Source organism: Heteronotia binoei, chromosome 21, assembly GCF_032191835.1.
Source record: "Heteronotia binoei isolate CCM8104 ecotype False Entrance Well chromosome 21, APGP_CSIRO_Hbin_v1, whole genome shotgun sequence".
Taxonomy (NCBI): domain Eukaryota; kingdom Metazoa; phylum Chordata; class Lepidosauria; order Squamata; family Gekkonidae; genus Heteronotia; species Heteronotia binoei.
This window is the reverse complement of record NC_083243.1, coordinates 84,168,226-84,188,098: the sequence shown is the minus strand read 5'-3', so window position 1 is coordinate 84,188,098 and position 19,873 is coordinate 84,168,226. Positions and strand designations below refer to the sequence as shown.

The 19,873-nt window shown below is 45.0% G+C and overlaps 1 protein-coding gene across 3 annotated transcripts in view; it reads left to right on the top strand.

Moving 5' to 3' along the window:
* PAPLN (papilin, proteoglycan like sulfated glycoprotein) overlaps window positions 1-19,642 on the top strand; it is a 172,653-nt gene extending 153,011 nt beyond the window's left edge. For all 3 annotated transcript variants that reach the window (XM_060261820.1, XM_060261819.1, XM_060261822.1), the window contains 7 exons: window positions 2,377-2,501; window positions 3,546-3,684; window positions 5,422-5,559; window positions 8,704-8,831; window positions 14,256-14,364; window positions 14,600-14,775; window positions 18,537-19,642. In XM_060261820.1, coding sequence (XP_060117803.1) covers window positions 2,377-2,501; window positions 3,546-3,684; window positions 5,422-5,559; window positions 8,704-8,831; window positions 14,256-14,364; window positions 14,600-14,775; window positions 18,537-18,709 — 988 coding nt within the window. In that variant the 3' untranslated portion in view covers window positions 18,710-19,642. The remainder of the gene's footprint in view (window positions 1-2,376; window positions 2,502-3,545; window positions 3,685-5,421; window positions 5,560-8,703; window positions 8,832-14,255; window positions 14,365-14,599; window positions 14,776-18,536) is intronic.
* The last annotated feature ends 231 nt before the right edge of the window (window positions 19,643-19,873 follow it).

Below are 19,873 nucleotides of genomic sequence, written 5' to 3'. Positions count from 1 at the left end.
GAATACTCACCTGCTTACCCTTCTTAGATTGCCTCACACCATCTTCCCCACCTGGAGAAAGGATGCCCGCTGCCTGTTCCAATGCTCTCAATCTACAAGCAATATTGGAATCAACCACCATATCACCCTCCTCATCAGAAGAGGATAACGGCGGTGGTGGCCTTTTCGCAGGAGCCTTGGGCGCCTTAGGCACTGGCTTTTTTCCTTTGGGCTTGCCTGACCCTTTTCCACCAGCCATCTAAATAGCAAGCACAAGACCACAAAATGACCTCTTGCAGCTCCACTCTAAAATGGCTTCCCCCTGGAAGAAGAAAGGGAACTCAAAATGGCCACAAAAGCCTCTGCTGCACACCAATGTCTCCAGTAGGAGAAAAATGTGGGGGGGGGGGGGGAGAGGGAGGCTCTCCAAAATGGTCACCTGCCAGCCTCAAGGGCAATAATAACAAACCCAGGTTGCCCCACAGGCCCACACCCTCAAAAATTAAAAGGGGAAAGACCAACCCCTGGGCTCCACAACCCCTGCTCCAGCAGACTCTAAACCCTAGGCAGACTCAGCCAACAAGAAGGACAACGCCACGTCCTCCACCGCCTCCGATGCTGCCGCCAGCCCGCAGCACTGCAGCCGACGCTCCAGCTGACGCTCCAGCCAACGCTTCACCCACCGCTGCCCAGTCGACTGCCCCAACAAACCCCGACGTCCAACCAAAAACAAAAGAAAAGCCTCAGCCAATCGTCTGCCAAGACAAAGGAGCTGACAATGGCGCGCTGAAACGGGCGCCCCCTGACTCTTCCTATCCAGGGAAGCAAACTCTGCTCGTGCAGCCTAGCAGCTGCACTGCAGTCTGCAAGCATAAGATTCTACCCTCATCAGGCAGGCCATTACGTAAGGTGGGGCCACAACAGAGAATGGACATCTATGGATAGGTGTTGATTTTGCCCATTTCCAGGAGGCCACCTGTAAGCAGATGAGCAAAGGCTAAGGGGAGAGGGGTCATCCTACAGACCAAGCCATGAAGAGCTTGTGTGGGATACCCAGTACCTTGAATTGAGCCCAGGAACTGATGGGCAATAATGGAGTGATTGCAGAATGGGAGCAATATGCATGCTGCACCCAGCCTCTGATAATAGTTGAGCTGTGACATTCTGCAACAGCCGGATTATCTGAGTTGATTGATAGGGACACCTAGCTACAGGGCATTGCAATTACTTAATTTTGATGTTACTGAGATGTGGATCCAGGGGGCCAGATTAGCATTGTCAAGGTAGGGCCATTTGTCAGCTAGATGGAGTTGGAACGAAGGTTTGGTTTGTTTGTTTGTTTGCAGCTTCATTAACTTGTTATCCGGCAGCAATACTAAATCTCGTATGACCTTTAGGCTCTTAGCAGAGTCATTAAAGGTCAGCTGAACCCCACTTCAAAATGTCCACTTTCCTAATCAGCATCACTCCAGATTAGAGTTCACTGCTCTTAACCACTAAACCACTCTGGATAGACCACTATTCTGATACAGCAGGCTTGTGTGTTCTTTAGGGTTACCAGATGTCCTCTTTTTAGATGACATGTCCTCTTTTTGGTGTCTGTCCTCTGTTATTTAGCCTAAATAAATAAATTAAAATTGTTATTTAAAAACAAGGAAAGTTAAAATATTCCTAATCAGTACCAATTATCACATCTTAAATAGTAGGGGTATTTAAAATTAGATTTATCACAGTGATCTGTTGCTTGAAGTAGTCAACTGGAAAATAGTCAGTCTGTCATTTCTTTTTTTGCTTTTTAAAAATATGGTAACTCTTACATGCCAAAAGGAAGAATGTGCCATTGAGTTGTAACCGATTCATGGCAATCCCTACCAATAGGTATTCAAGGCAAGAGATGAGCAGAGACAGTTTGCTATTGCCTTCCTCCATGTAGCTATCTCTGTCTTCTTTGGTGGTCTCACATCCAAGTGCTGACCATGGCCAACCCTACTTAGTTCCCTAAGCCCTGATAAGCATGGGCTATTCAGGATGCATTGGAGGAAAGGTGGGGTATAAATGCAGTAAATAGAATAAATAAATATAGTGCTATGGACTGATTAGAGTGTCATTGTAGAACCTGGGAGTCCTACGTTCAGATTTCTACTCAGCTGTGCAGCTAATTTGGGAACCTTGGATCATCACTCACTCTCTGACCTGAAGCTACATCACAGGGTTAAGAAAAAATGGTGGAGATATGAACATTATGCTAATTCTGTATTGACCTCTTGGTGGCATGGCTAGGCTAGATAAGATTTAAGCATATAATGTAGCTTTGTTATCATGTATATTATGCCAATGTCTTGCTTAGATGGTGTGTTAGTCAGTGATACTTAACAATGCTCTCAATTTGCCCTGCAGGCATACTTACCAATCTGACAGTTCCTTGGTGATCAGCCAGCTCAGAGCTGAGGATGCTGGGACCTATTCGTGTCTAATTTCCAATGGGAGGACAGAGCACAGACAGATTCAGCTAAGGATCAAAGGTCATTTGTTGTTTCTGTTTTGAGACCTTGCCCATTTTTTTCCTAATCAAAAGGAAAAGGTCAACTTCTAATGCTGAGCTTAGGAAAGTCAATAGACCATCATGCCAGCCCTTATCCTTTTCAGTATCTTGCAGAATGTTCATCATGATCTCATACCAGCAGTGTCAGTGTTAGCAAAATAGACATTAGTTGCCATTTGTAGTAAAAATAGTGTTGCAACAATCCTTCATAGTGGGCATGTTTACAGCTGTCCAGAATTAGAAAGTTTCATAGCTGATTGTCTGCTGTGTTATTGCCCAGGGAGGACTGCAAAGTTTCTAGGAAGGTAGCATCTTTTCTTTTGCAGCAGATATGCGATTTCATGATGAGTGTTCATAGTTTATTTCACCCAACTTGTTTTAATGCTCTTATTCTCTTTCTTTTCACCTTTTTACTAATGACCTTTCTCCCTGCCCTGCATTAATTGATGGGCTCTTGGTATGCATAGTGGCTGCAGAGCTCTTGGATTAACTGCTCATAAATTTCACATGAACCAGCACTTAAACTGGAAGAAGAAGCTAAATACATGTAATGTCTCTTATTGGGGCCAACCCAGATAACACAAAACATTGTGCAAACTCAGCCTCTGGTTGTAGGGGGTAGGGCTTGGGAGAACTTAGAATTTAAATGCCACAGTCAATTATGTTTAACTACATAAGTGCTGGGCTTTCAAATGGCACATTGTAGGTACTAAACTTTTCTGAGACTTTCAAAGCCAAAGAGGCAAACAGATACTTGCCAGTTATGATATTCTCCATGAAGTATCACAAGTGAAGGGGCGATCTGAGGCTTGAATTCCACCTAAAATTTCCAGAGGATTTCCGCCTGCAGAATGTGTTTTCCCTGTCTCTCCTTCTGCTGTAGCCCAAAATGCCCCCCCCCCCCAAGTGCTGATGATGATAAATGTGGGAGTAGCTGTGGGATGGGAGAATTGGCACAAATCCCTTCTTCTAGATACAGAATTTCCAGGCAGGATCTAAGTCTTAATCAGAATTTTCTCTCTAGGTATCTATGGAGCTGCAGTTGCACAAGGAACGAGACACCAGCTTAATCATGGACAGAATCGTCAACATGGAGTATTTGGTTTAGGAGTTAGTACTGGGCATTCAGTTGTCTCCTCTGAGCATCCTCATTCCACATACAGGTAACGTTACCAGTGGCTGATATTATCCTTTGTTATTTTCACTGTCAGTATCATAAACTAGACTTGTTTTTTGCTTTGTGAACTAGTTAGAAAATACAACTGTTCGGAGAATGATCTGTGTAGGTATGGGGTAACAAATCATACCTCTTTTTCATCTAGTTTTAGATGAAACTCTTGGGGAAATGGCTAGTACAAAGACAGTAGACACTGAAGCACTAGTGCTAAAGCATGGAAGAAGTTAGTTTTAAAAATAACGTATCTACAAGACTGAAGAAACCAGGTGAAACCTGTGTTTTTGATGAATACGTGATTGTGAAAAGAGCTGTGTTGTTTTGTCTAAATTTGGCAGAGTTCTTCAGTAAAATGTGGTGACCTGTTTAACCTGAAGTCAGTCAGCCCTGTGGGCAACAGAAACAGCCTGGAAATTCCTCAATTGGTGCAAATGGGAATTAAGCCTGAAACCTCGGAATTACAACTATGAGAGAGTTTTCTACTAGTGCTAGAGCACTTCCGAACTCTGCCATGATAATGGGGATTGAGAAGTACTGCAGTCAGTTAGATGGATAGGAAGAGTCTCCCTGTTTGGTTTGTTCCTTCCCTTTCCTCTATCCATGCCTCCTGCTGCTACTGCTTGCAAAGTTCCAGGGCAGGTTTGACAGACCCTGTTGCCCACTAATTCCACAGAGGAAGTAGATGCAACTGCCAGTTTGGTGTAGTGGTTGTGTGTGCGGACTCGTACCTGGGAGAACCGGGTTTGATTCCCCACTCCTCCACTTGCACCTGCTGGAATGGCCTTTGGTGAGCTATAGCTCTGGCAGAGGTTGTCCTTGAAAGGGCAGCTGCTGTGAGAACCCTCTCAGCGCCCCCCCCCCACTTCACAGGGTGTCTGTTGTGGGGGGAGAAGATATAGGAGATTGTAAGCCGCTCTGAGTCTCTAATTCAGAGAGAAGGGCGGGGTATAAATCTGCAATTCTTCTTCATCTGCTACTCCATCTGGGATCTCCCTGACCACTGAGCAATGACAGTGATGCTTCAGCTCTGTGCAGCCTGCTCCGTGTGGCCTCTCAGATGGAGTCAGGGGATTGGGGTATGCAGGCTGCTTGGGCTGAGTTTGAGAGCAGTTTTCCTCTCCCTAGTCAGGTGATAGCCTGATCCATTAGCAAGGTTGCAGGGGTCTGAAACAATTGCACAGGCTTTAGAGGCTGAGAGCTGGGGAGAAAGAGGAGTCAGTGAGTCAAGTCTTCTTTGAATGAACACCTCACCCTACACTGTGTGCATGCTGATGGGGTATCAGCTATTGACAGACCCTCAATAGTTACAGGGAAAACAGCAGTATTTTGTTGAAATGTCTCTGGCCTTTCATAGAAAGCATTCAGTGGAGCCAAGCAAGCTATTCAAAAGAACATTTAGTTACATGGGACTCTTTTGGCTAAGAGAGTTCTCTGGGCCTGAAGCCAAACACTTAGGAAAGATGTATTTATACAAGCTTGCACTTTGTAAAGTGCTCAAGACAGAAGCAGCATCCTGGCTGCAACACAGCCTCTGAAGGGATCCACTTGTGTCCAGAACAAGTTGAGGAGCCACTGTGAACGGTAGGTGGTGGGGGGCTAAAATGGGCCAGGCTGCACAAACGGTCTTCAAAGGAGATAAGGATAAGGGGTTGAGTATGGAATTTTCAGATACATGGGCTGGTATATTGCTACTTTGTAGGGGCTAATCTGGGCATGTACTTTGCAGGTTAAAAATGTACAAGAATGAGCCCTCAGTAGTTGATGCCAACATTGGGGAGCGAGTCAGGTTGCCTTGCCGAGTCGAAGCTACACCTACTCTAACCATTGAGTGGCAGAAGGATGGACAGCCCATCTCTTCTTCCAGGTAAGCAATGGTACTAGAGATAGTGCTGCTCTTCCATCGTTTTACGTATCCCTTGGTGGGCCTCCAGTCACTCGGAGGGCCATTGTGACTAATTCGAGTGGCCTATATTGTTATAGGACAACAGCAGGTATTTGTTGGCCCTCAGATACAAGATGTCCACAGGCCATTCACATTATGGCTCCCCTCTTCTTTTCTTCTTGTCCATATTGCACCTTTCCTCCACCTCTCTTGTACTCTCACTTCCTCAGGAGGTAGCAAGGCACAGCTTCCCCATACTGTTTCTTCCATTGTCACAGGACACTTCTTCCCTTAAGAAATAGGCCAAGTAAGTCTGATCAATTCTGGTTCCTGACAAGTGCCAGAACATCCAAAGCTATTCTCCATGCTTCAAGTAACACTCAGTTATGCCTTCTTTTTTCGTTCCCTACCCAAATGTTCCTCACCTACATGTGATGGGCAGTAGGTTTGGGAAAGATAGGCGGAAATAACTACTACACACAGAGAGTTATTAAAATGTGGAATTCGCTGCTGGAAGATGTAGTGATGGCCAAAGGAACAGTAGACAGCTTTAAAAGGGTATTAGATAGATTCACAGAGGATAGGTCTGTCGGTGGCTACTAGCCTGGTGACTAAGGAGAACCTCCACATTCAGAGGCATTGAACCTCTGAATCCCAGAGTCAGGAAGCAACATCAGGGGAAGGCCTTGACCTCTGTGTCCTGTTGTTGGCTGTCCTGAGGCACTGGTTGGCCACTGTGTGAAATAGGATGCTGGACTAGATGGACAATTGGCCTGATCCAGCAGGGCTCTTCATTTGTTCATATATTTCTCTACAACTGTTATTATTTAAAATATATTTATGTACTACTTTCCATTATACTCATAGCAGTTTCCAGATAATAGACAAGAACCATAGATTCAAATGATTAGTACAACATTAGGAAAAGGAAAGGTCCCCTGTGCAAGCACCAGTCATTTCCGACTCTGGGGTGATGCTGCTCTCACAACGTTTTCACGGCAGACTTTTTACAGGATGGTTTGCCATTGCCTTCCCCAGTCATCTACACTTTCCCCCCAGCACGCTGGGTACTCATTTTACCGACCTCAGAAGGATGGAAGGCTGAGTCAACCTCGAGCCGGCTACCTGAAAACCCAGCTTCTGCCGGGAATCGAACTCAGGTCGTGAGCAGAGTTTAGGACTGCAGTACTGCAGCTTTAACACTGCACCATGGGGCTCTTTTTAGCACATTAAGGCCATTTCTAAAAAAACCATTTCTTAGCTTAAGCCTTCTTTTTCTCTGTGCACCCCACTGCACTCTCTTCTTTTTACTAGCACAGGTATCTTTGTATTCCCATCTTTGTTTCCCAGATTTTCTTTCTTCAGTGTATATTTTTCCTGTTTTCATTTCTTTCCTGCCTCTTTTTATTCTTCTTGTTGAGTTCAGGAGCAACAGCCCACAAAACACAAGTGAAATAATTTCAGATGGAGGCAGGCTGTCCAGCATGGGTAGCTGGCCCGTGGCAACATGCAGTGGCAACATCCACCATGTGTCTAAACTAGATGGACTATTGGTCTGATCTTAGGTTCTTATCTGGGAATTCCCTTGAGCGTAACTGGGAGGGGCTATTGCTTGGGTGTCCTTACATTGTGTAGCACTTAGGGTGACCATAATGTCTGAAGGCCAGCCAGGGACACGTTGGGGGGGGGGGAAGGTAGGGGTGCGTGCGCGCGAAGCGCGCGCGCCGCCGGAAACAGGAAGTGGCGTCACTTCCGGTGACGTCATGCCACCACAGGAAACAGGAAGTGACATCACTTCCTGTGACATCATTTCCCCGCGTCACCTGCCGGAAATGGGAAGTGACATCACTTCCTGTGACATCATTTCCCCCAAATGACATCATTTCCCCCAAATGCCACTGCCGGAAACAGGAAGTGACTTCACAGCACTTCCTGTGACATCCCCAAAAATCCCCCAAATATCACCGCCAGAAACAATTTTGTTCTGAAATCCTGTATATACTTCATCAGTATATGGGATAAGGCACTTTCTCAACTGTGCTGCATAATGCAGCCTATTTATTTTGTCCTGTTTGCTCTGTTGGCTCTATCTGCGCCACCTTCATCACTTTCGGGGTGTGGATCCCCCAGTGGGGTGGTCTCCCGACTCCCTCTGCCGGCTGTTTCTGATAGCCCTGCGCCCCCTCTTTCATTTGATATGTGTCCCGTGCGGGTGCCACCCTCCCGCCGGGAGATGCCGCAAAATGAGCCCCCTTGAGGCTTATGGCGGCAGGGCTCGGGGGAAGCGAGCTAGACTGCTGTTCTTTTGAGGGGTTATAGAGTGTTTCGAGCCCGTCCCTGTGGCATCGGTCCCATCGTTGTGGGACCCAGGGGGCCGGCGCAGCGGCACGCCGAAGCAGCCTGTCACTAATAACACAGGTCGAGATGCAGGACAGGAACCCGGAAGTGACCGACAGGCTGCTTCAGGCGCAGGAACGCTCCCTCCCTCACTCGCCGCCTTCCCCGCCGGCGCCCGCGGCCCACCGCCTCCGGGGCTGGCTAAACCGGGACCTCTAAATGGTCCCGGTATAGCCAGCCCGGGAGGCGGGAATAGGGGGCCAGAACCGGGACATTCCCGGGCTCCCGGGACGGTCTGGCCACCCTAGTAGCACTGCTCCACACATATGTGTGTCTATGTACCATCTCCTTCCTTTAATAACTGGTAACTTAATCTAGTAATTTATCAGACTGTTGCAGTGTGACTTAGCTGTCAAGCACAATTTTGGATCAGTCTGGGATTGGTTCCAGACTGGTTGCCATGTTAGCCTGTTGAAACGTATATAAACAGGACTCCTCCAACTCCATGAAGATGGAGTACACGTCATTAAAGGGAGGACAAGTTGCTGGACCTACATGCTCTTCCACAGGATGAGTTGGAAGATAAAGAGCTGTTCTCCTTCATTAACTAGGGCTGGTGACCAGATGCCAGAGCATGTTATATTTTGACCTGTGTGAGATTAGGGAGTGTCCTAAGACAATTACAGTTTCAGGGCAATTAAATACATTATGAATACAAGGCCCAATCCATTTAAATGTTTTTCACCTCTTCTCCCAGAAAACATGGTAAGTTTGAGTTTTGGTTCACAGGTACAGGCAGCAGGCTGATGGTGCCTTGGTTATCAGTCGCCTGAGTGCAGAAGATGCTGGCTTCTTTACCTGCATTGCTTCCAATGGCCATGCCCAGGATCAGAGAAGAATCCAGATTAGACCTCAAGGTACTTGGAAAAGGAAGGGAAGAAAACTTTGCTTTGATACCAAGGAAGCAGGCATGGGGAAAGAGTTCTCCATTCTACTTTTTATTTTGTTAAAGTCAAGCCATCAGGTTAGTGGCTGTTAGCTGGATGAGAGCAATCTACAGAGAGGATGACCTGGGAAATCTGTAATACTGTGCTATAAAGAAAAACTCCCCACTTTCCCATTTTTACCAACAGGGGAGCTCCCTTCCCATATTGGTCTGTTTAAGGATAACTATAGGTGGGAATCAGACCTAAGCTTTCTTAGTAGTACATTTGAGACAAACCAGTCTGGGGGTGGGCTATAGAAATATCTGTAAAGTGTTTAGAGTTCCCTCCCAGCTCCACCTAGTATCTATCACCAGGCAACTTTTGAGGTTGAATTTTCAATAGAAGGTGGGGGAGGGGAAATCATTCCACCTCTTTCAAACATTTCTAAGTTTGTAATTGAGATGCACCGTTAGACCAGGAGTATGTGCCTGTAGCAACCGCTACAACTGAATGAGCAATGTGACTGTTGTTGCTAAGAATTTATATCCTGGTGGTAGAGGAAGTGCAATGACACAAGATGCCTTTATTTTTCATTTCATTTCATTTTATTCTATTTACATCCCACCCTCCCCACTGAGGTGGCTCAGGGCGGCTCACAACATAAAATTCTAACAATAAGATTAATGAATATTAAAATACATTAAATAGTTTACAGCAGTTAAAACAATAAAACGATCTATCAATGTGCTATCCTACAACCTTCCTTTGGGGTTTTTCAGGTACCGGTCAATTATATGCCAACCGAAAGAGAACTGTCTTGCAGGCCCTTCGGAACTGCCCAAGGTCCAGCAGGGCCCTCACCTCTTCCGGTAGCTGCTTCCACCAGCAAGGGGCTGTAATCGAAAAGGCCCTGTCCCTGGTTGACTTCAGACGGGCCTACTACGGCCTGGGGATTGTTAGTAGATTTTGAGAACCAGATCTAAGCACTCTCTGGGGAACATGTGGGGAGAGACGGTCCCTAAGGTAGGCAGGTCCTAGGCCATATAGGGCTTTAAAGGTAATAACCAGCACCTTGTACCGAACCCGGTATATTATTGACAGCCAGTGCAGTCTCCGGAGCCCCGGCTGAATGTGCTTCCACCTGGGGAGCCCTAATAACATTTATAAATGTTGTCTCTGGGCAAAGGAGCCTCCTGTGGCCTGTTTTGAGAATCTTTTCCAATGCTCCACTTTAGGCTAAGTGTCCAGCTCATGAGAACATAAGAACATAAGAGAAGCCATGTTGGATCAGGCCAATGGCCCATCCAGTCCAACACTCTGTGTCACACAGTGGCCCCAAAAATTTATATATAAATATATATATATATATACACATATACACACTGCGGCTAATAGCCACTGATGGACTTCTGCTCCATATTTTTATCTAACCCCCTCTTGAAGCTGTCTATGCTTGTAGCCGTCGCCACCTCCTATGGCAGTGAATTCCACATGTTAATCACCCTTTGGGTGAAGAAGTACTTTCTTTTATCTGTTTTAACCTGACTGCTCAGCAATTTCATTGAATGCCCATGAGTTCTTGTATTGTGAGAAAGGGAGAAAAGTACTTCTTTCTCTACTTTCTCCATCCCATGCATTACCTTGTAAACCTCTATCATGTCACCCCGCAGTCAACGTTTCTCCAAGCTAAAGAGCCCCAAGCATTTTAACCTTTCTTCATAGGGAAAGTGTTCCAACCCTTTAATCATTCAAGTTGCCGTTTTCTCTACTTTTTCCAGTGTTATAATATCCTTTTTGAGGTGCGGTGACCAGAATTGCACAAAGTATTCCAAATGAGACCGCACTATCGATTTATACAGAGGCATTATGATACTGGCTGATTTGTTTTCAATTCCCTTTCTAATAATTCCCAGCATGGCGATGGCCTTTTTTATTTCAATCGCACACTGTCTTGACATTTTCAGTGAGTTATCTACCACGACCCCAAGATCTCTGTCTTGGTCAGTCTCTGCCAGTTCACACCCCATCAACTTGTATTTGTACCTGGGATTCTTGGCCCCAGTGTGCATTACTTTGCACTTGGCCACATTAAACCTCATCTGCCACATTGATGCCCACTCACCCAGCCTCAACAGATCCCTTTGGAGTGCCTCACAATCCTCTCTGGTTCTCACCACCCTGAACAATTTAGTGTCATCTGCAAACTTGGCCACTTCACTGCTCACTCCCAACTCCAAATCATTTATGAACAAGTTAAAGAGCATGGGACCCAGTACCGAGCCCTGCAGCACGTCACTGCTTACCATCCTCCACTGCGAAGACTGCTCATTTATACTCACTCTCTGCTTCCTATTAATTAGCCAGTTTTTGATCCACAAGAGGACCTGTCCTTTTACTCCATGACTCTCGAGCTTTCTAAGGAGCCTTTGATGAGAAACTTAATCAAAAGTTTTCTGGAAGTCAAGGTAAACAACATCTATTGGGTCTCCTTTGTCCACATGTTTGTTCACCCCCTCAAAGAAATGTAACAGGTTAGTGAGGCAAGATCTTCCCCTACAGAACCCATGCTGAGTCTTCCTCAATAACCCGTGTTCATCAATGTGCCTACTCATTCTGTCCTTGATAATGGTTTCTGCCAACTTTCCCGGTATTGAAGTCAGACTGACTAGCCTGTAATTTCCCGGATCTCCTCTGGAACCTTTTTTAAAGATGGGGGTGACATTTGCTACCTTCCAGTCCTCAGGAACGGAGGCAGATATCTATGAAAGATTATATATTTTTGTCAGAAGATCTACAAGTTCAACTTTGAGTTCTTTCAGAACTCTTGGATGTATGCCATCTGGACCTGGTGACTTATTAGTTTTTAATTTGTCTATCAGTTGTAGGACCTCCTCTCTTGTCACCTCAATCTGACTCAGATCTTTCAACACCCCTTCCAAAATAAGTGGTTCTGGAGTGGGCAAATACTTCTCGTCTTTCACAGTGAAGACGGAGGCAAAAAATGCATTCAGCTTCTCAGCCATTTACCTATCCTCATTCAGTAATCCTTTGACCCCTTGGTCATCCAAGGGCCCCACTGCCTCCCTGGCTGGTTTCCTGCTTCTAATATATTCGAAGAAATTTTTATTGTTGGTCTTTGTTTTTTGCAATATGCTCCTCATAGTCCCTTTTTGCCTGCCTGATCATAGTCTTGCATTTGATTTGCCACAGCCTGTGTTCCCTTTTATTAATCTCACTTGAACTAGCTTTCCACCGCTTAAAGGAGTCCTTACCTTTTACAGCTTCCATTACTTTGTTTGTTAACCATGCAAGCCTTTTCTTATACCTGTTTGTGCCTTTCCTAACTTGTGGTATATATTTTATCGGAGCTTCTAGGATTGTAGTTTTAAATAGCCTCCAAGCTTCCCCAAGGGTTTTGACTGTATTTACCTTTCCTTTCAGTTTCCTCTTCACCTGCCTCCTCATCTCAGAGAATTTACCCCTTTTAAAGTTAAACGTGGTTGTGCTGGTCTTTTGGGGCAACTCTCTATTTATACAAATGGTGAAATCAATAATGTTATGGTCACTGCTCTCAAACGGTGCGATCACTTTTACATCTCTCACCAAGTCTTGGGCATTACTTAGGACCAAATCCAGGATCACCCCACCCCTGGTAGGTTCTGAGACCTTCTGTTCCATAGCACAGTCATTGAGAGCATCAAGAAACTCAATCTCTTTCTCTTGACCAGAACACATATTGATCCAATCAATCTGCGGGTAGTTAAAATCACCTATTACGACACAGTTTTTATGTTTAGCCACTATCTTTAATCCTTCCATCATATTATAATCGTCCTCTATCTTTTGATTTGGTGGGCGATAACAAACTCCCATAATTAAATTTCCTTTTGGGCCTTCTATTTCAACCCAAAGCATTTCTAGAAGGGAATCTAATTCTCTGACCTCACTCTTACTGGACCGTATACCCTCTCTGACATACAGAGCCACCCCACCTCCAACCCTTCCCTCCCTATTCTTCCAATATAACTTATCTAGGAATCACCGTGTCCCACTGATTCTCCTCATTCCACCAAGTTTCTGAAATTCCCACAATGTCTGTTTTCTCCCAACACTAAACATTCCAACTCACCAATTTTACTTCGAACACTTCTAGCATTTGCATGCAACATCTATAATTTCCCAGGCAAGCTAGGCCCGCAACCTTCCTCCTGCCGCCTTGAGACTTTGGCAGACAGTCCATACTGTTTGTCACCATTTCAGTGGATAACTCTGATCCATTACCCAGTAGAAAAGTAACAGCTAACCCTTCATCTCTTTGAGATGAGTCCTCCTGAACCAGAGACATTTCATCTCGTCAGCTTTCCCCCAATATTTAGTTTAAAAACCGCTCTGCCACCTTTTTGATTTTAAGCGCCAGCAGCCGGGTTCCATCTGGGGACAAGTGGAGACCATCTCTTTTGTACAGCTCCCACTTGTTCCAGAAGGCATCCCAGTGCCTAACAAACTTAAACCCTTCCTCCCTACACCATCGTCTCATCCACACATTGAGACTTCTAATTTGAGCCTGTCTCTCCTGTCTTGCATGTGGAACAGGTAGCACTTCTGAGAAGGCTACCTTGGAGGTCCTGGCCTTAAATCTCCCGCCTAGCAGCCTAAATTTTTCCTCCAGGACCTCATGACTGCATTTCCCCACATCGTTGGTGCCAACATGCACCACGACCACTGGCTCCTCCCCAGCACTATCAGCCTATCTACTACACGCGTAATATCTGCTACCTTCGCACCAGGCAGGCAAGTCACCATACGGTCAGTATGTGGTTTTGCCACCCAGCTGTCTACTTGCCTAAGGATCGAATCACCAGCTACCAAGACCCCTCCTCTCTCCCTGCCCAGGGATGGTTCCTTGGTGCGAAAGGATTCCCACTCACCAACTGAAGAGGTCCCTTCTGAGGGCCCATTCCCCTTACCCTCAGCACGGTGCCCTGTTCCTTCTCAACCCTCAAGCTCCCTGGCAGCAACGGGGCTGCCACGTTCAGAGTGGGGCTCACCTAATACGTCCCTGAGAGTCTTCTCCGAGTGCCTAACTGACTGTCTCTGCTTCTCCAGGGCAGTCACCTTGGCCTCAAGGGTACGAACTTGTTCCCTGAGGACCAGGAGCTCCTTGCATCGAGCACACACCCAAGACTTCTGTCCTGTGGGCAGATAGTCGTACATGTGACACTCAGTGCAAAACACTGGAAAGCCCCCACCCCCCTGCTGGCTTTCTACCTTCATGATAGCTTTTTTTAAAAAAAGTTCATCCATCCATGCAATAAGGCTTTGGGTTGCTAATTCCAGAGTGCCCTTCCTAAAATAATTGCTTCAGTTTCTTGAGTAGAATGTGCCTGGTTACTGACAATACCCTTTCTTGTTCAGGGGAGTTGAGAATCACTGGTGTGCTACCCAGCCTCTCTGTGTCTGAGGGAGAAAATACCCAGCTTCAGTGTGTTGTGACAGGCAACAATGTCAACATCAGATGGTCAAGGTAAAGAGCAAGAAATTAATTAAGCAATTAAAAATTAATGCCACCAGTCCAGGCTTAGTTTGTGCTACAAGTTAAAGCCCACTTTTTATATAAGGACTTGTCCCTCTGAAGATCTTTTCTTAACCTGCCTTTGCTGTATAAAAAGTTTCTGTTCCCACCTTGGAATATGTAAGAGTCAGAAAGAAGCTCCATTTCAACATGGAAGGTAACTAGTCTAGTCATTCTTTTTGCTCAGGAATGGGGTTCCAGTGAGAGCTGACGGCCATCATATCCGTATGTTCCATGATGGAAGCCTTCATATAAACAATGTGCAAATAGGTGATGAGGGGTCCTACACCTGCAATGCCTACAGTGGTAGCAACTCTGTCAGTGCCAGCACAGAAGTGAAAGTGATCAGGAGGAGGTCAGAAGGTGGGTGCATTTGGCAGATCTTTTACCTAAGTCCCTGGAGGTTTAGGATTCCACCCTGGAAACTGGGAATGTCTCTCTATGGGCTACAAAGTGAAAAGAATGGTGAGGGGGGGACAGGGGCCAAGAGAGAAAAGTTGGCCCATCATTAAGCTGATATTAGAAAGCCTATACAGCAGAAGTCCCCAACTCCTGGTCTGTGGACCAGTTCCGGTCCGTGGCCTGTTAGCAACCGGGCCATGAGTTGTATAATTATTTCATTATATATTACAATGTAATAATAATAAGACATTGGATTTATATCCTGCCCTCCACTCCGAATCAGTGGCTCACAAGCTCCTTTATCTTTCTTCCCCACAACAGACACACTGTGAGGTAGATGAGGTAGAGAGAGCTCTCCCAGAAGCTACCCTTTCAAGGACAGCTCTGCAAGAGCTATGGCTGAACCAAGGCCATTCCAGCAGCTGCAAGTGGAGGAGTGGGGAATCAAACCCAGTTCTCTGATAAGAGTCTGCACATTTAACCACACCAAAATAAAGTGCACAATTGTTTCATCCCAAAATCATCACCACCCCTTCCCCTGCTGGTCCATGGAAAAATTGTCTTCCACAAAACTGGTCCCTGGTGCCGAAAAGGTTGGGGACCACTGCTATACAGGACTCCCAATTGCACTGCTTGCATGGATTCAAGGGAGACTGGTACAGCAGAAGCCCTAGCACAGGAGTACTGAGAAAAGTGCATTGGGGTAATCATTTGTCTTCATCCGGATCTTCATGCTTAAATGCCACCAGAGAAGACCTGCTGATGTGACATTTGGTGCTCAAAGTCTGATTCCTAATTATAAAATACAGTTCCTGAAAGGTGCAGGCATCTGGAACTTGTGGCATTCGCCTTCAAAATAGTCCTGTAGCAACAGGCAAAGAAAAAGGGTTGTACCTGCAAGTACTGTAAAAGGAGAGAACCCTTTTTGTTCCCTTTGTAACTGGTGTGATAAAACAGTTCTGTATTCAGTGATCATATCAGGGTGCAAAATGTAACTTAAGCTGCAACCAGACTTCGGACAGCATCCAGTAATTTTTTATTTTTAGTTATTTTTAGTTTATTGGCTTGCAACTCAGTATGAAACCCCTTGACAAATATAACCTTCCACATTTAATTAGGCTATTCTTCCCCAATACCTCTTACCATGAACTGGTTCAGTCCCTGAAAGGACATACAAATACTTTTGAGTTTTACAACTGAAAGAAGACATCTAGTACCCACTTGTCTTGCTTTTCCTCCAAGGAGCACAGGATGGTGTACCCGGTTCTCTGTTCTTGATTGTATCCACACAACAACCCTGCTAAACTGACAGTGTGACTGGACAAAAGTCATCCAGTGAGTTTCATGACCAAATGGGGATTTGAACCTGGGTCTTACTCACTAACCCCCACCACACATAGTCTATGCCTGCTCTTCTAAAATATTTAGGTAACACAATTAGAGGGAATGATACCCTGATCTTAAAATGCAACTAAATCCTACACATTTCCCCTCATCAAGTTGTAGCTGACATGTGGCTACTCTTTAAAGTTTTCAAGGCAAGAGACCCTCAGGTGGTTTGCCACTGCCAGTTCTGCATAGCAGCCTTATTCCTTGGTGGTCTCCCATCCAAATATTGACCAGGACTGACCCTACTTAGCTTCTGAGATCAGGTCACTGTGGGCTATCCAGGACAAGGCAGCTACAACATAAGGGCGGGGGGGGGGGAATCAGTGGCCGCTCCCATTTGGATTGGACCTTCACTCAAGTGCTCTCTTCCATCCTTTTCCTCCTGTAATGTCCAGTATCTGAATGAAATTAAGATGACAAACAAAAGACTTTCCTTTTACATCCAAATCTGCAATTTAGAGAATTCACTGTCACATGTTGCTATGAAGAGAGATTAGACAACCTAATAGGATAAGCAGATAGCTATTTTCTGTCTGTAGACCAGTTTAAATGAAACCCCTGGGTTCTGAGTGGGTATAATGTTCTGAGTATCATCTGCTGAAAGGCAACAGCAGGGGAGAGCTAATATTTCAATGCTTTGCTTGTGAGCTTTCCCAGGACAGCTTGCATGTCATTCCTGGCAACAGGATGCTGCACTAGCTGGCCTCTGGTCTACACTACTAGTTTGTACATGATGCTCTACTTTGTCTTAAATAAGAGAAATCAAGAGAATAATCAAGAGAAAAGTTATCACCCTACAAGCTATTCAGTTTCAATAATTATATAGCTAAATCGTGTATTATTCACATGAGAGAGGCTGCAGTAGTATAGTTAGCAAGCTTTTTTTTATCAGTCAAGATTTTGCTTGAAGGAGGAAGACAGAGAAAAGAAACAGGAAAGCTAAATTAAGGCTAAGGTGTTCAAGTTATTAAAAGTAAGGCCTTCCATCTAAATAAACCTATTTAGGAATAACCATTTTTTCCTGTAGACAGCATCTTTAGTGTGACACACAGCTTGAAGCTTCTATATGCCACATGGGCGGGGGGGGGGGTGATAAGTGTCTTACTAAAAATGGCAACTGCTCCCTCAAACACCACTGGCTGCTGTTGCTATTTCTGACTTATTTTTCTCCAGCACAAATATATTTGAACTAAATGAAGTAAGGACATGCTCTAATATAGGTGTCAAACTCATTTGTTAGGATGGCTGGATCTGACACAAATGGGACTTTGTGGGGCTGAGCCATGTGTGTCATAAAATGTAATGTGAGGTAGTAGAGATATACACTTTATAAAGGACACAGACAAACACAATTGAAGATATTTTTAAACTTAAAACATGCATAAAACTCTTGCAATATTTTGTTTAAAATGGAAAGGTGGGGGAATAGTGGGATTTGGCAATGCAATTTTAAAAATAAAACATCAAGAAAAAGCACAAGGATCATAGCAGAAACTAAAAATATAAAATACTCTGAACCTGGGAAAACAATTAAATGACATCGCAAGCTTTTCCTCCCCAATCTAGGGTTTAGTTGCATTGGCAGTGTCTCTCCAGTATAATCTCCCTCTTTGGCTGTGGGCTCCCAGGTTAGAGTACTCACTAGGTCAGATCCATTCAGCAGAGACAATCTGGCTCAAAGCATCAACCCTATATTTGCAAGGCCACAATTCCAGAAAGCTTCCACTTACGATAAGAACACTGAAACTGAAATTGATCTCCACTCCATTGAAACACATTGCAGCACAGACAAAGATGCAAGGAAAACATGGGATGAATTTTCCATTAAGGTCTCTGGGCTCTGTCTATCTGGAGCAGAGGTGGCCAAACTGTGGCCACAGGCAGCTTTTTCACACATATTGTGTGGCTCTTGAAGCTCACACTGTCCCATCAGCAGGCTTGGAGAAGGCATTTCTCTCTTTAAATCACTTCTCCAAGCCGAGCCAGCCAGCGGCATAGAGAATGCATTTAAAGTTGCTTTCTTTCCACCTCTCCCTCCCTCCTGCCTTCCTCCATCTATTGTTTCCTTCCTTTCTGCCTGCTCTCAAACATCTGATGTTTATTTTTGTGGCTCTTATGTTAAGCAAGCTTGATCTGGAGTTACAAAGGGTGAGGACAAGGGGGGAGAAAAGAGCCCCCCAGGCCTGATTAAATCCCTCGGCGGGCTGGTTCTGGCCTATGGGCTGGTCAACACCCGTGTTATAGTATTACCTAGAATGCCATGGCTAGGACATCAGTTTTGGGGTACTGTATTAAAGTCTACTGTAACATCTGCCTCCTCTTTCTGTTTGCAGTACCTGCATCCCTCCCTGTGGACCCAAGCAGAGAGTGTGTTGACCAACCACATCTGGCCAACTGTGAGCTGATATTGCAGGCGCAACTCTGCAATAATGAATATTACTCCAGCTTCTGCTGTGCCAGCTGTTCTCGTTATCAGCCCAAAGATCTTCCTCACCAACGTCGCTGACCCCTTTTCCTCCCAGAGAGGGACAGTACTTGCAGCAGGGACTTCAAAAAGCAATCTCAAATCTACATTCTCAAGCACACATGGGGAAGCCAGCATGGGCTGTTTTAGCAGAACAGTTGGCAGTAACTGAATGCTCACCTCCCCAAGCTTTTTTGCAGCAAGTATACCCAGTCCCCGCCCCCACTCCTGAATACTGGCTGATCTGCTCATCAGTGGAACCAAACAACAAGGGATTGTTTCTCTAACAAAGACTAACAAGCAATGAGGACAAGAGTCAAGAACAAGCAAGAAAGCTGCTTTTTAAGACAAAGGATGAAAGCATTTGAACAAACAGCAGCCACTACTCAAATTTAGAAGTAGATTAAGGAAAACCACTGAACCAGATTCTTTGTGGAAGGGCAAACAACTGACCATGTTTCTGGGGAAACTTGGCAGCTGATCTTGACTTTCTGCCGTCATTTCAAATATTCTCTAACCCTCCTCTTCCATGCTTTTCAGTTTTCAAAAGATACAAGTAGATAAAGTGGATGTGCTTAACAGCAGCTACCCAAAGCTACTGATTGAGGGATTTTGGCACTATGCAGATATCATTAACTTGTTGGAGCTTCAAGAGATTTGGACCTTGGTGAAAAGAAACAAACTCCAAGAAAGCTTGTGTGGGTCCTGAATTGGACCACCTTAAGACAAGCACATCACATAAAGAAAATAGGGTCTATTTTGCACATTCTAGGATTCTTCCTGTATGGGAATATATAGGGGTAGTTCCATGTATGGGTTTTAGTATGCTGATTTATGAAAATCTTGACTGGCCAGAGTTTGACTCTGCATGTTTATCCTCAGGTTCATCACATTCAGAACCAGGCTTCAAAGTTACTCTGTACTAACTAAAGAACATTCCGGCTGGTTAAGGGTGCATGTGTGTGCACTGTATTCTCAAAGGCCATTTAAGTTTGATTTACTATGCAATGAAGGTGGCTGAGAATGTTTCCAAATCTGGAAGAACTGAAGATAACTTATAGTCAAGTGTTCTTAGCTCAGGAAGGATGACCTGAGGAAACTAATTTATGCAGTAGCCAAATCAATCACTCATAACTTTAATGCCAGAAGCTTACGAAGTAGAATTTTTGCTCACAAGCTTAGAGGGAGCATTGCTTATAGTCCTAA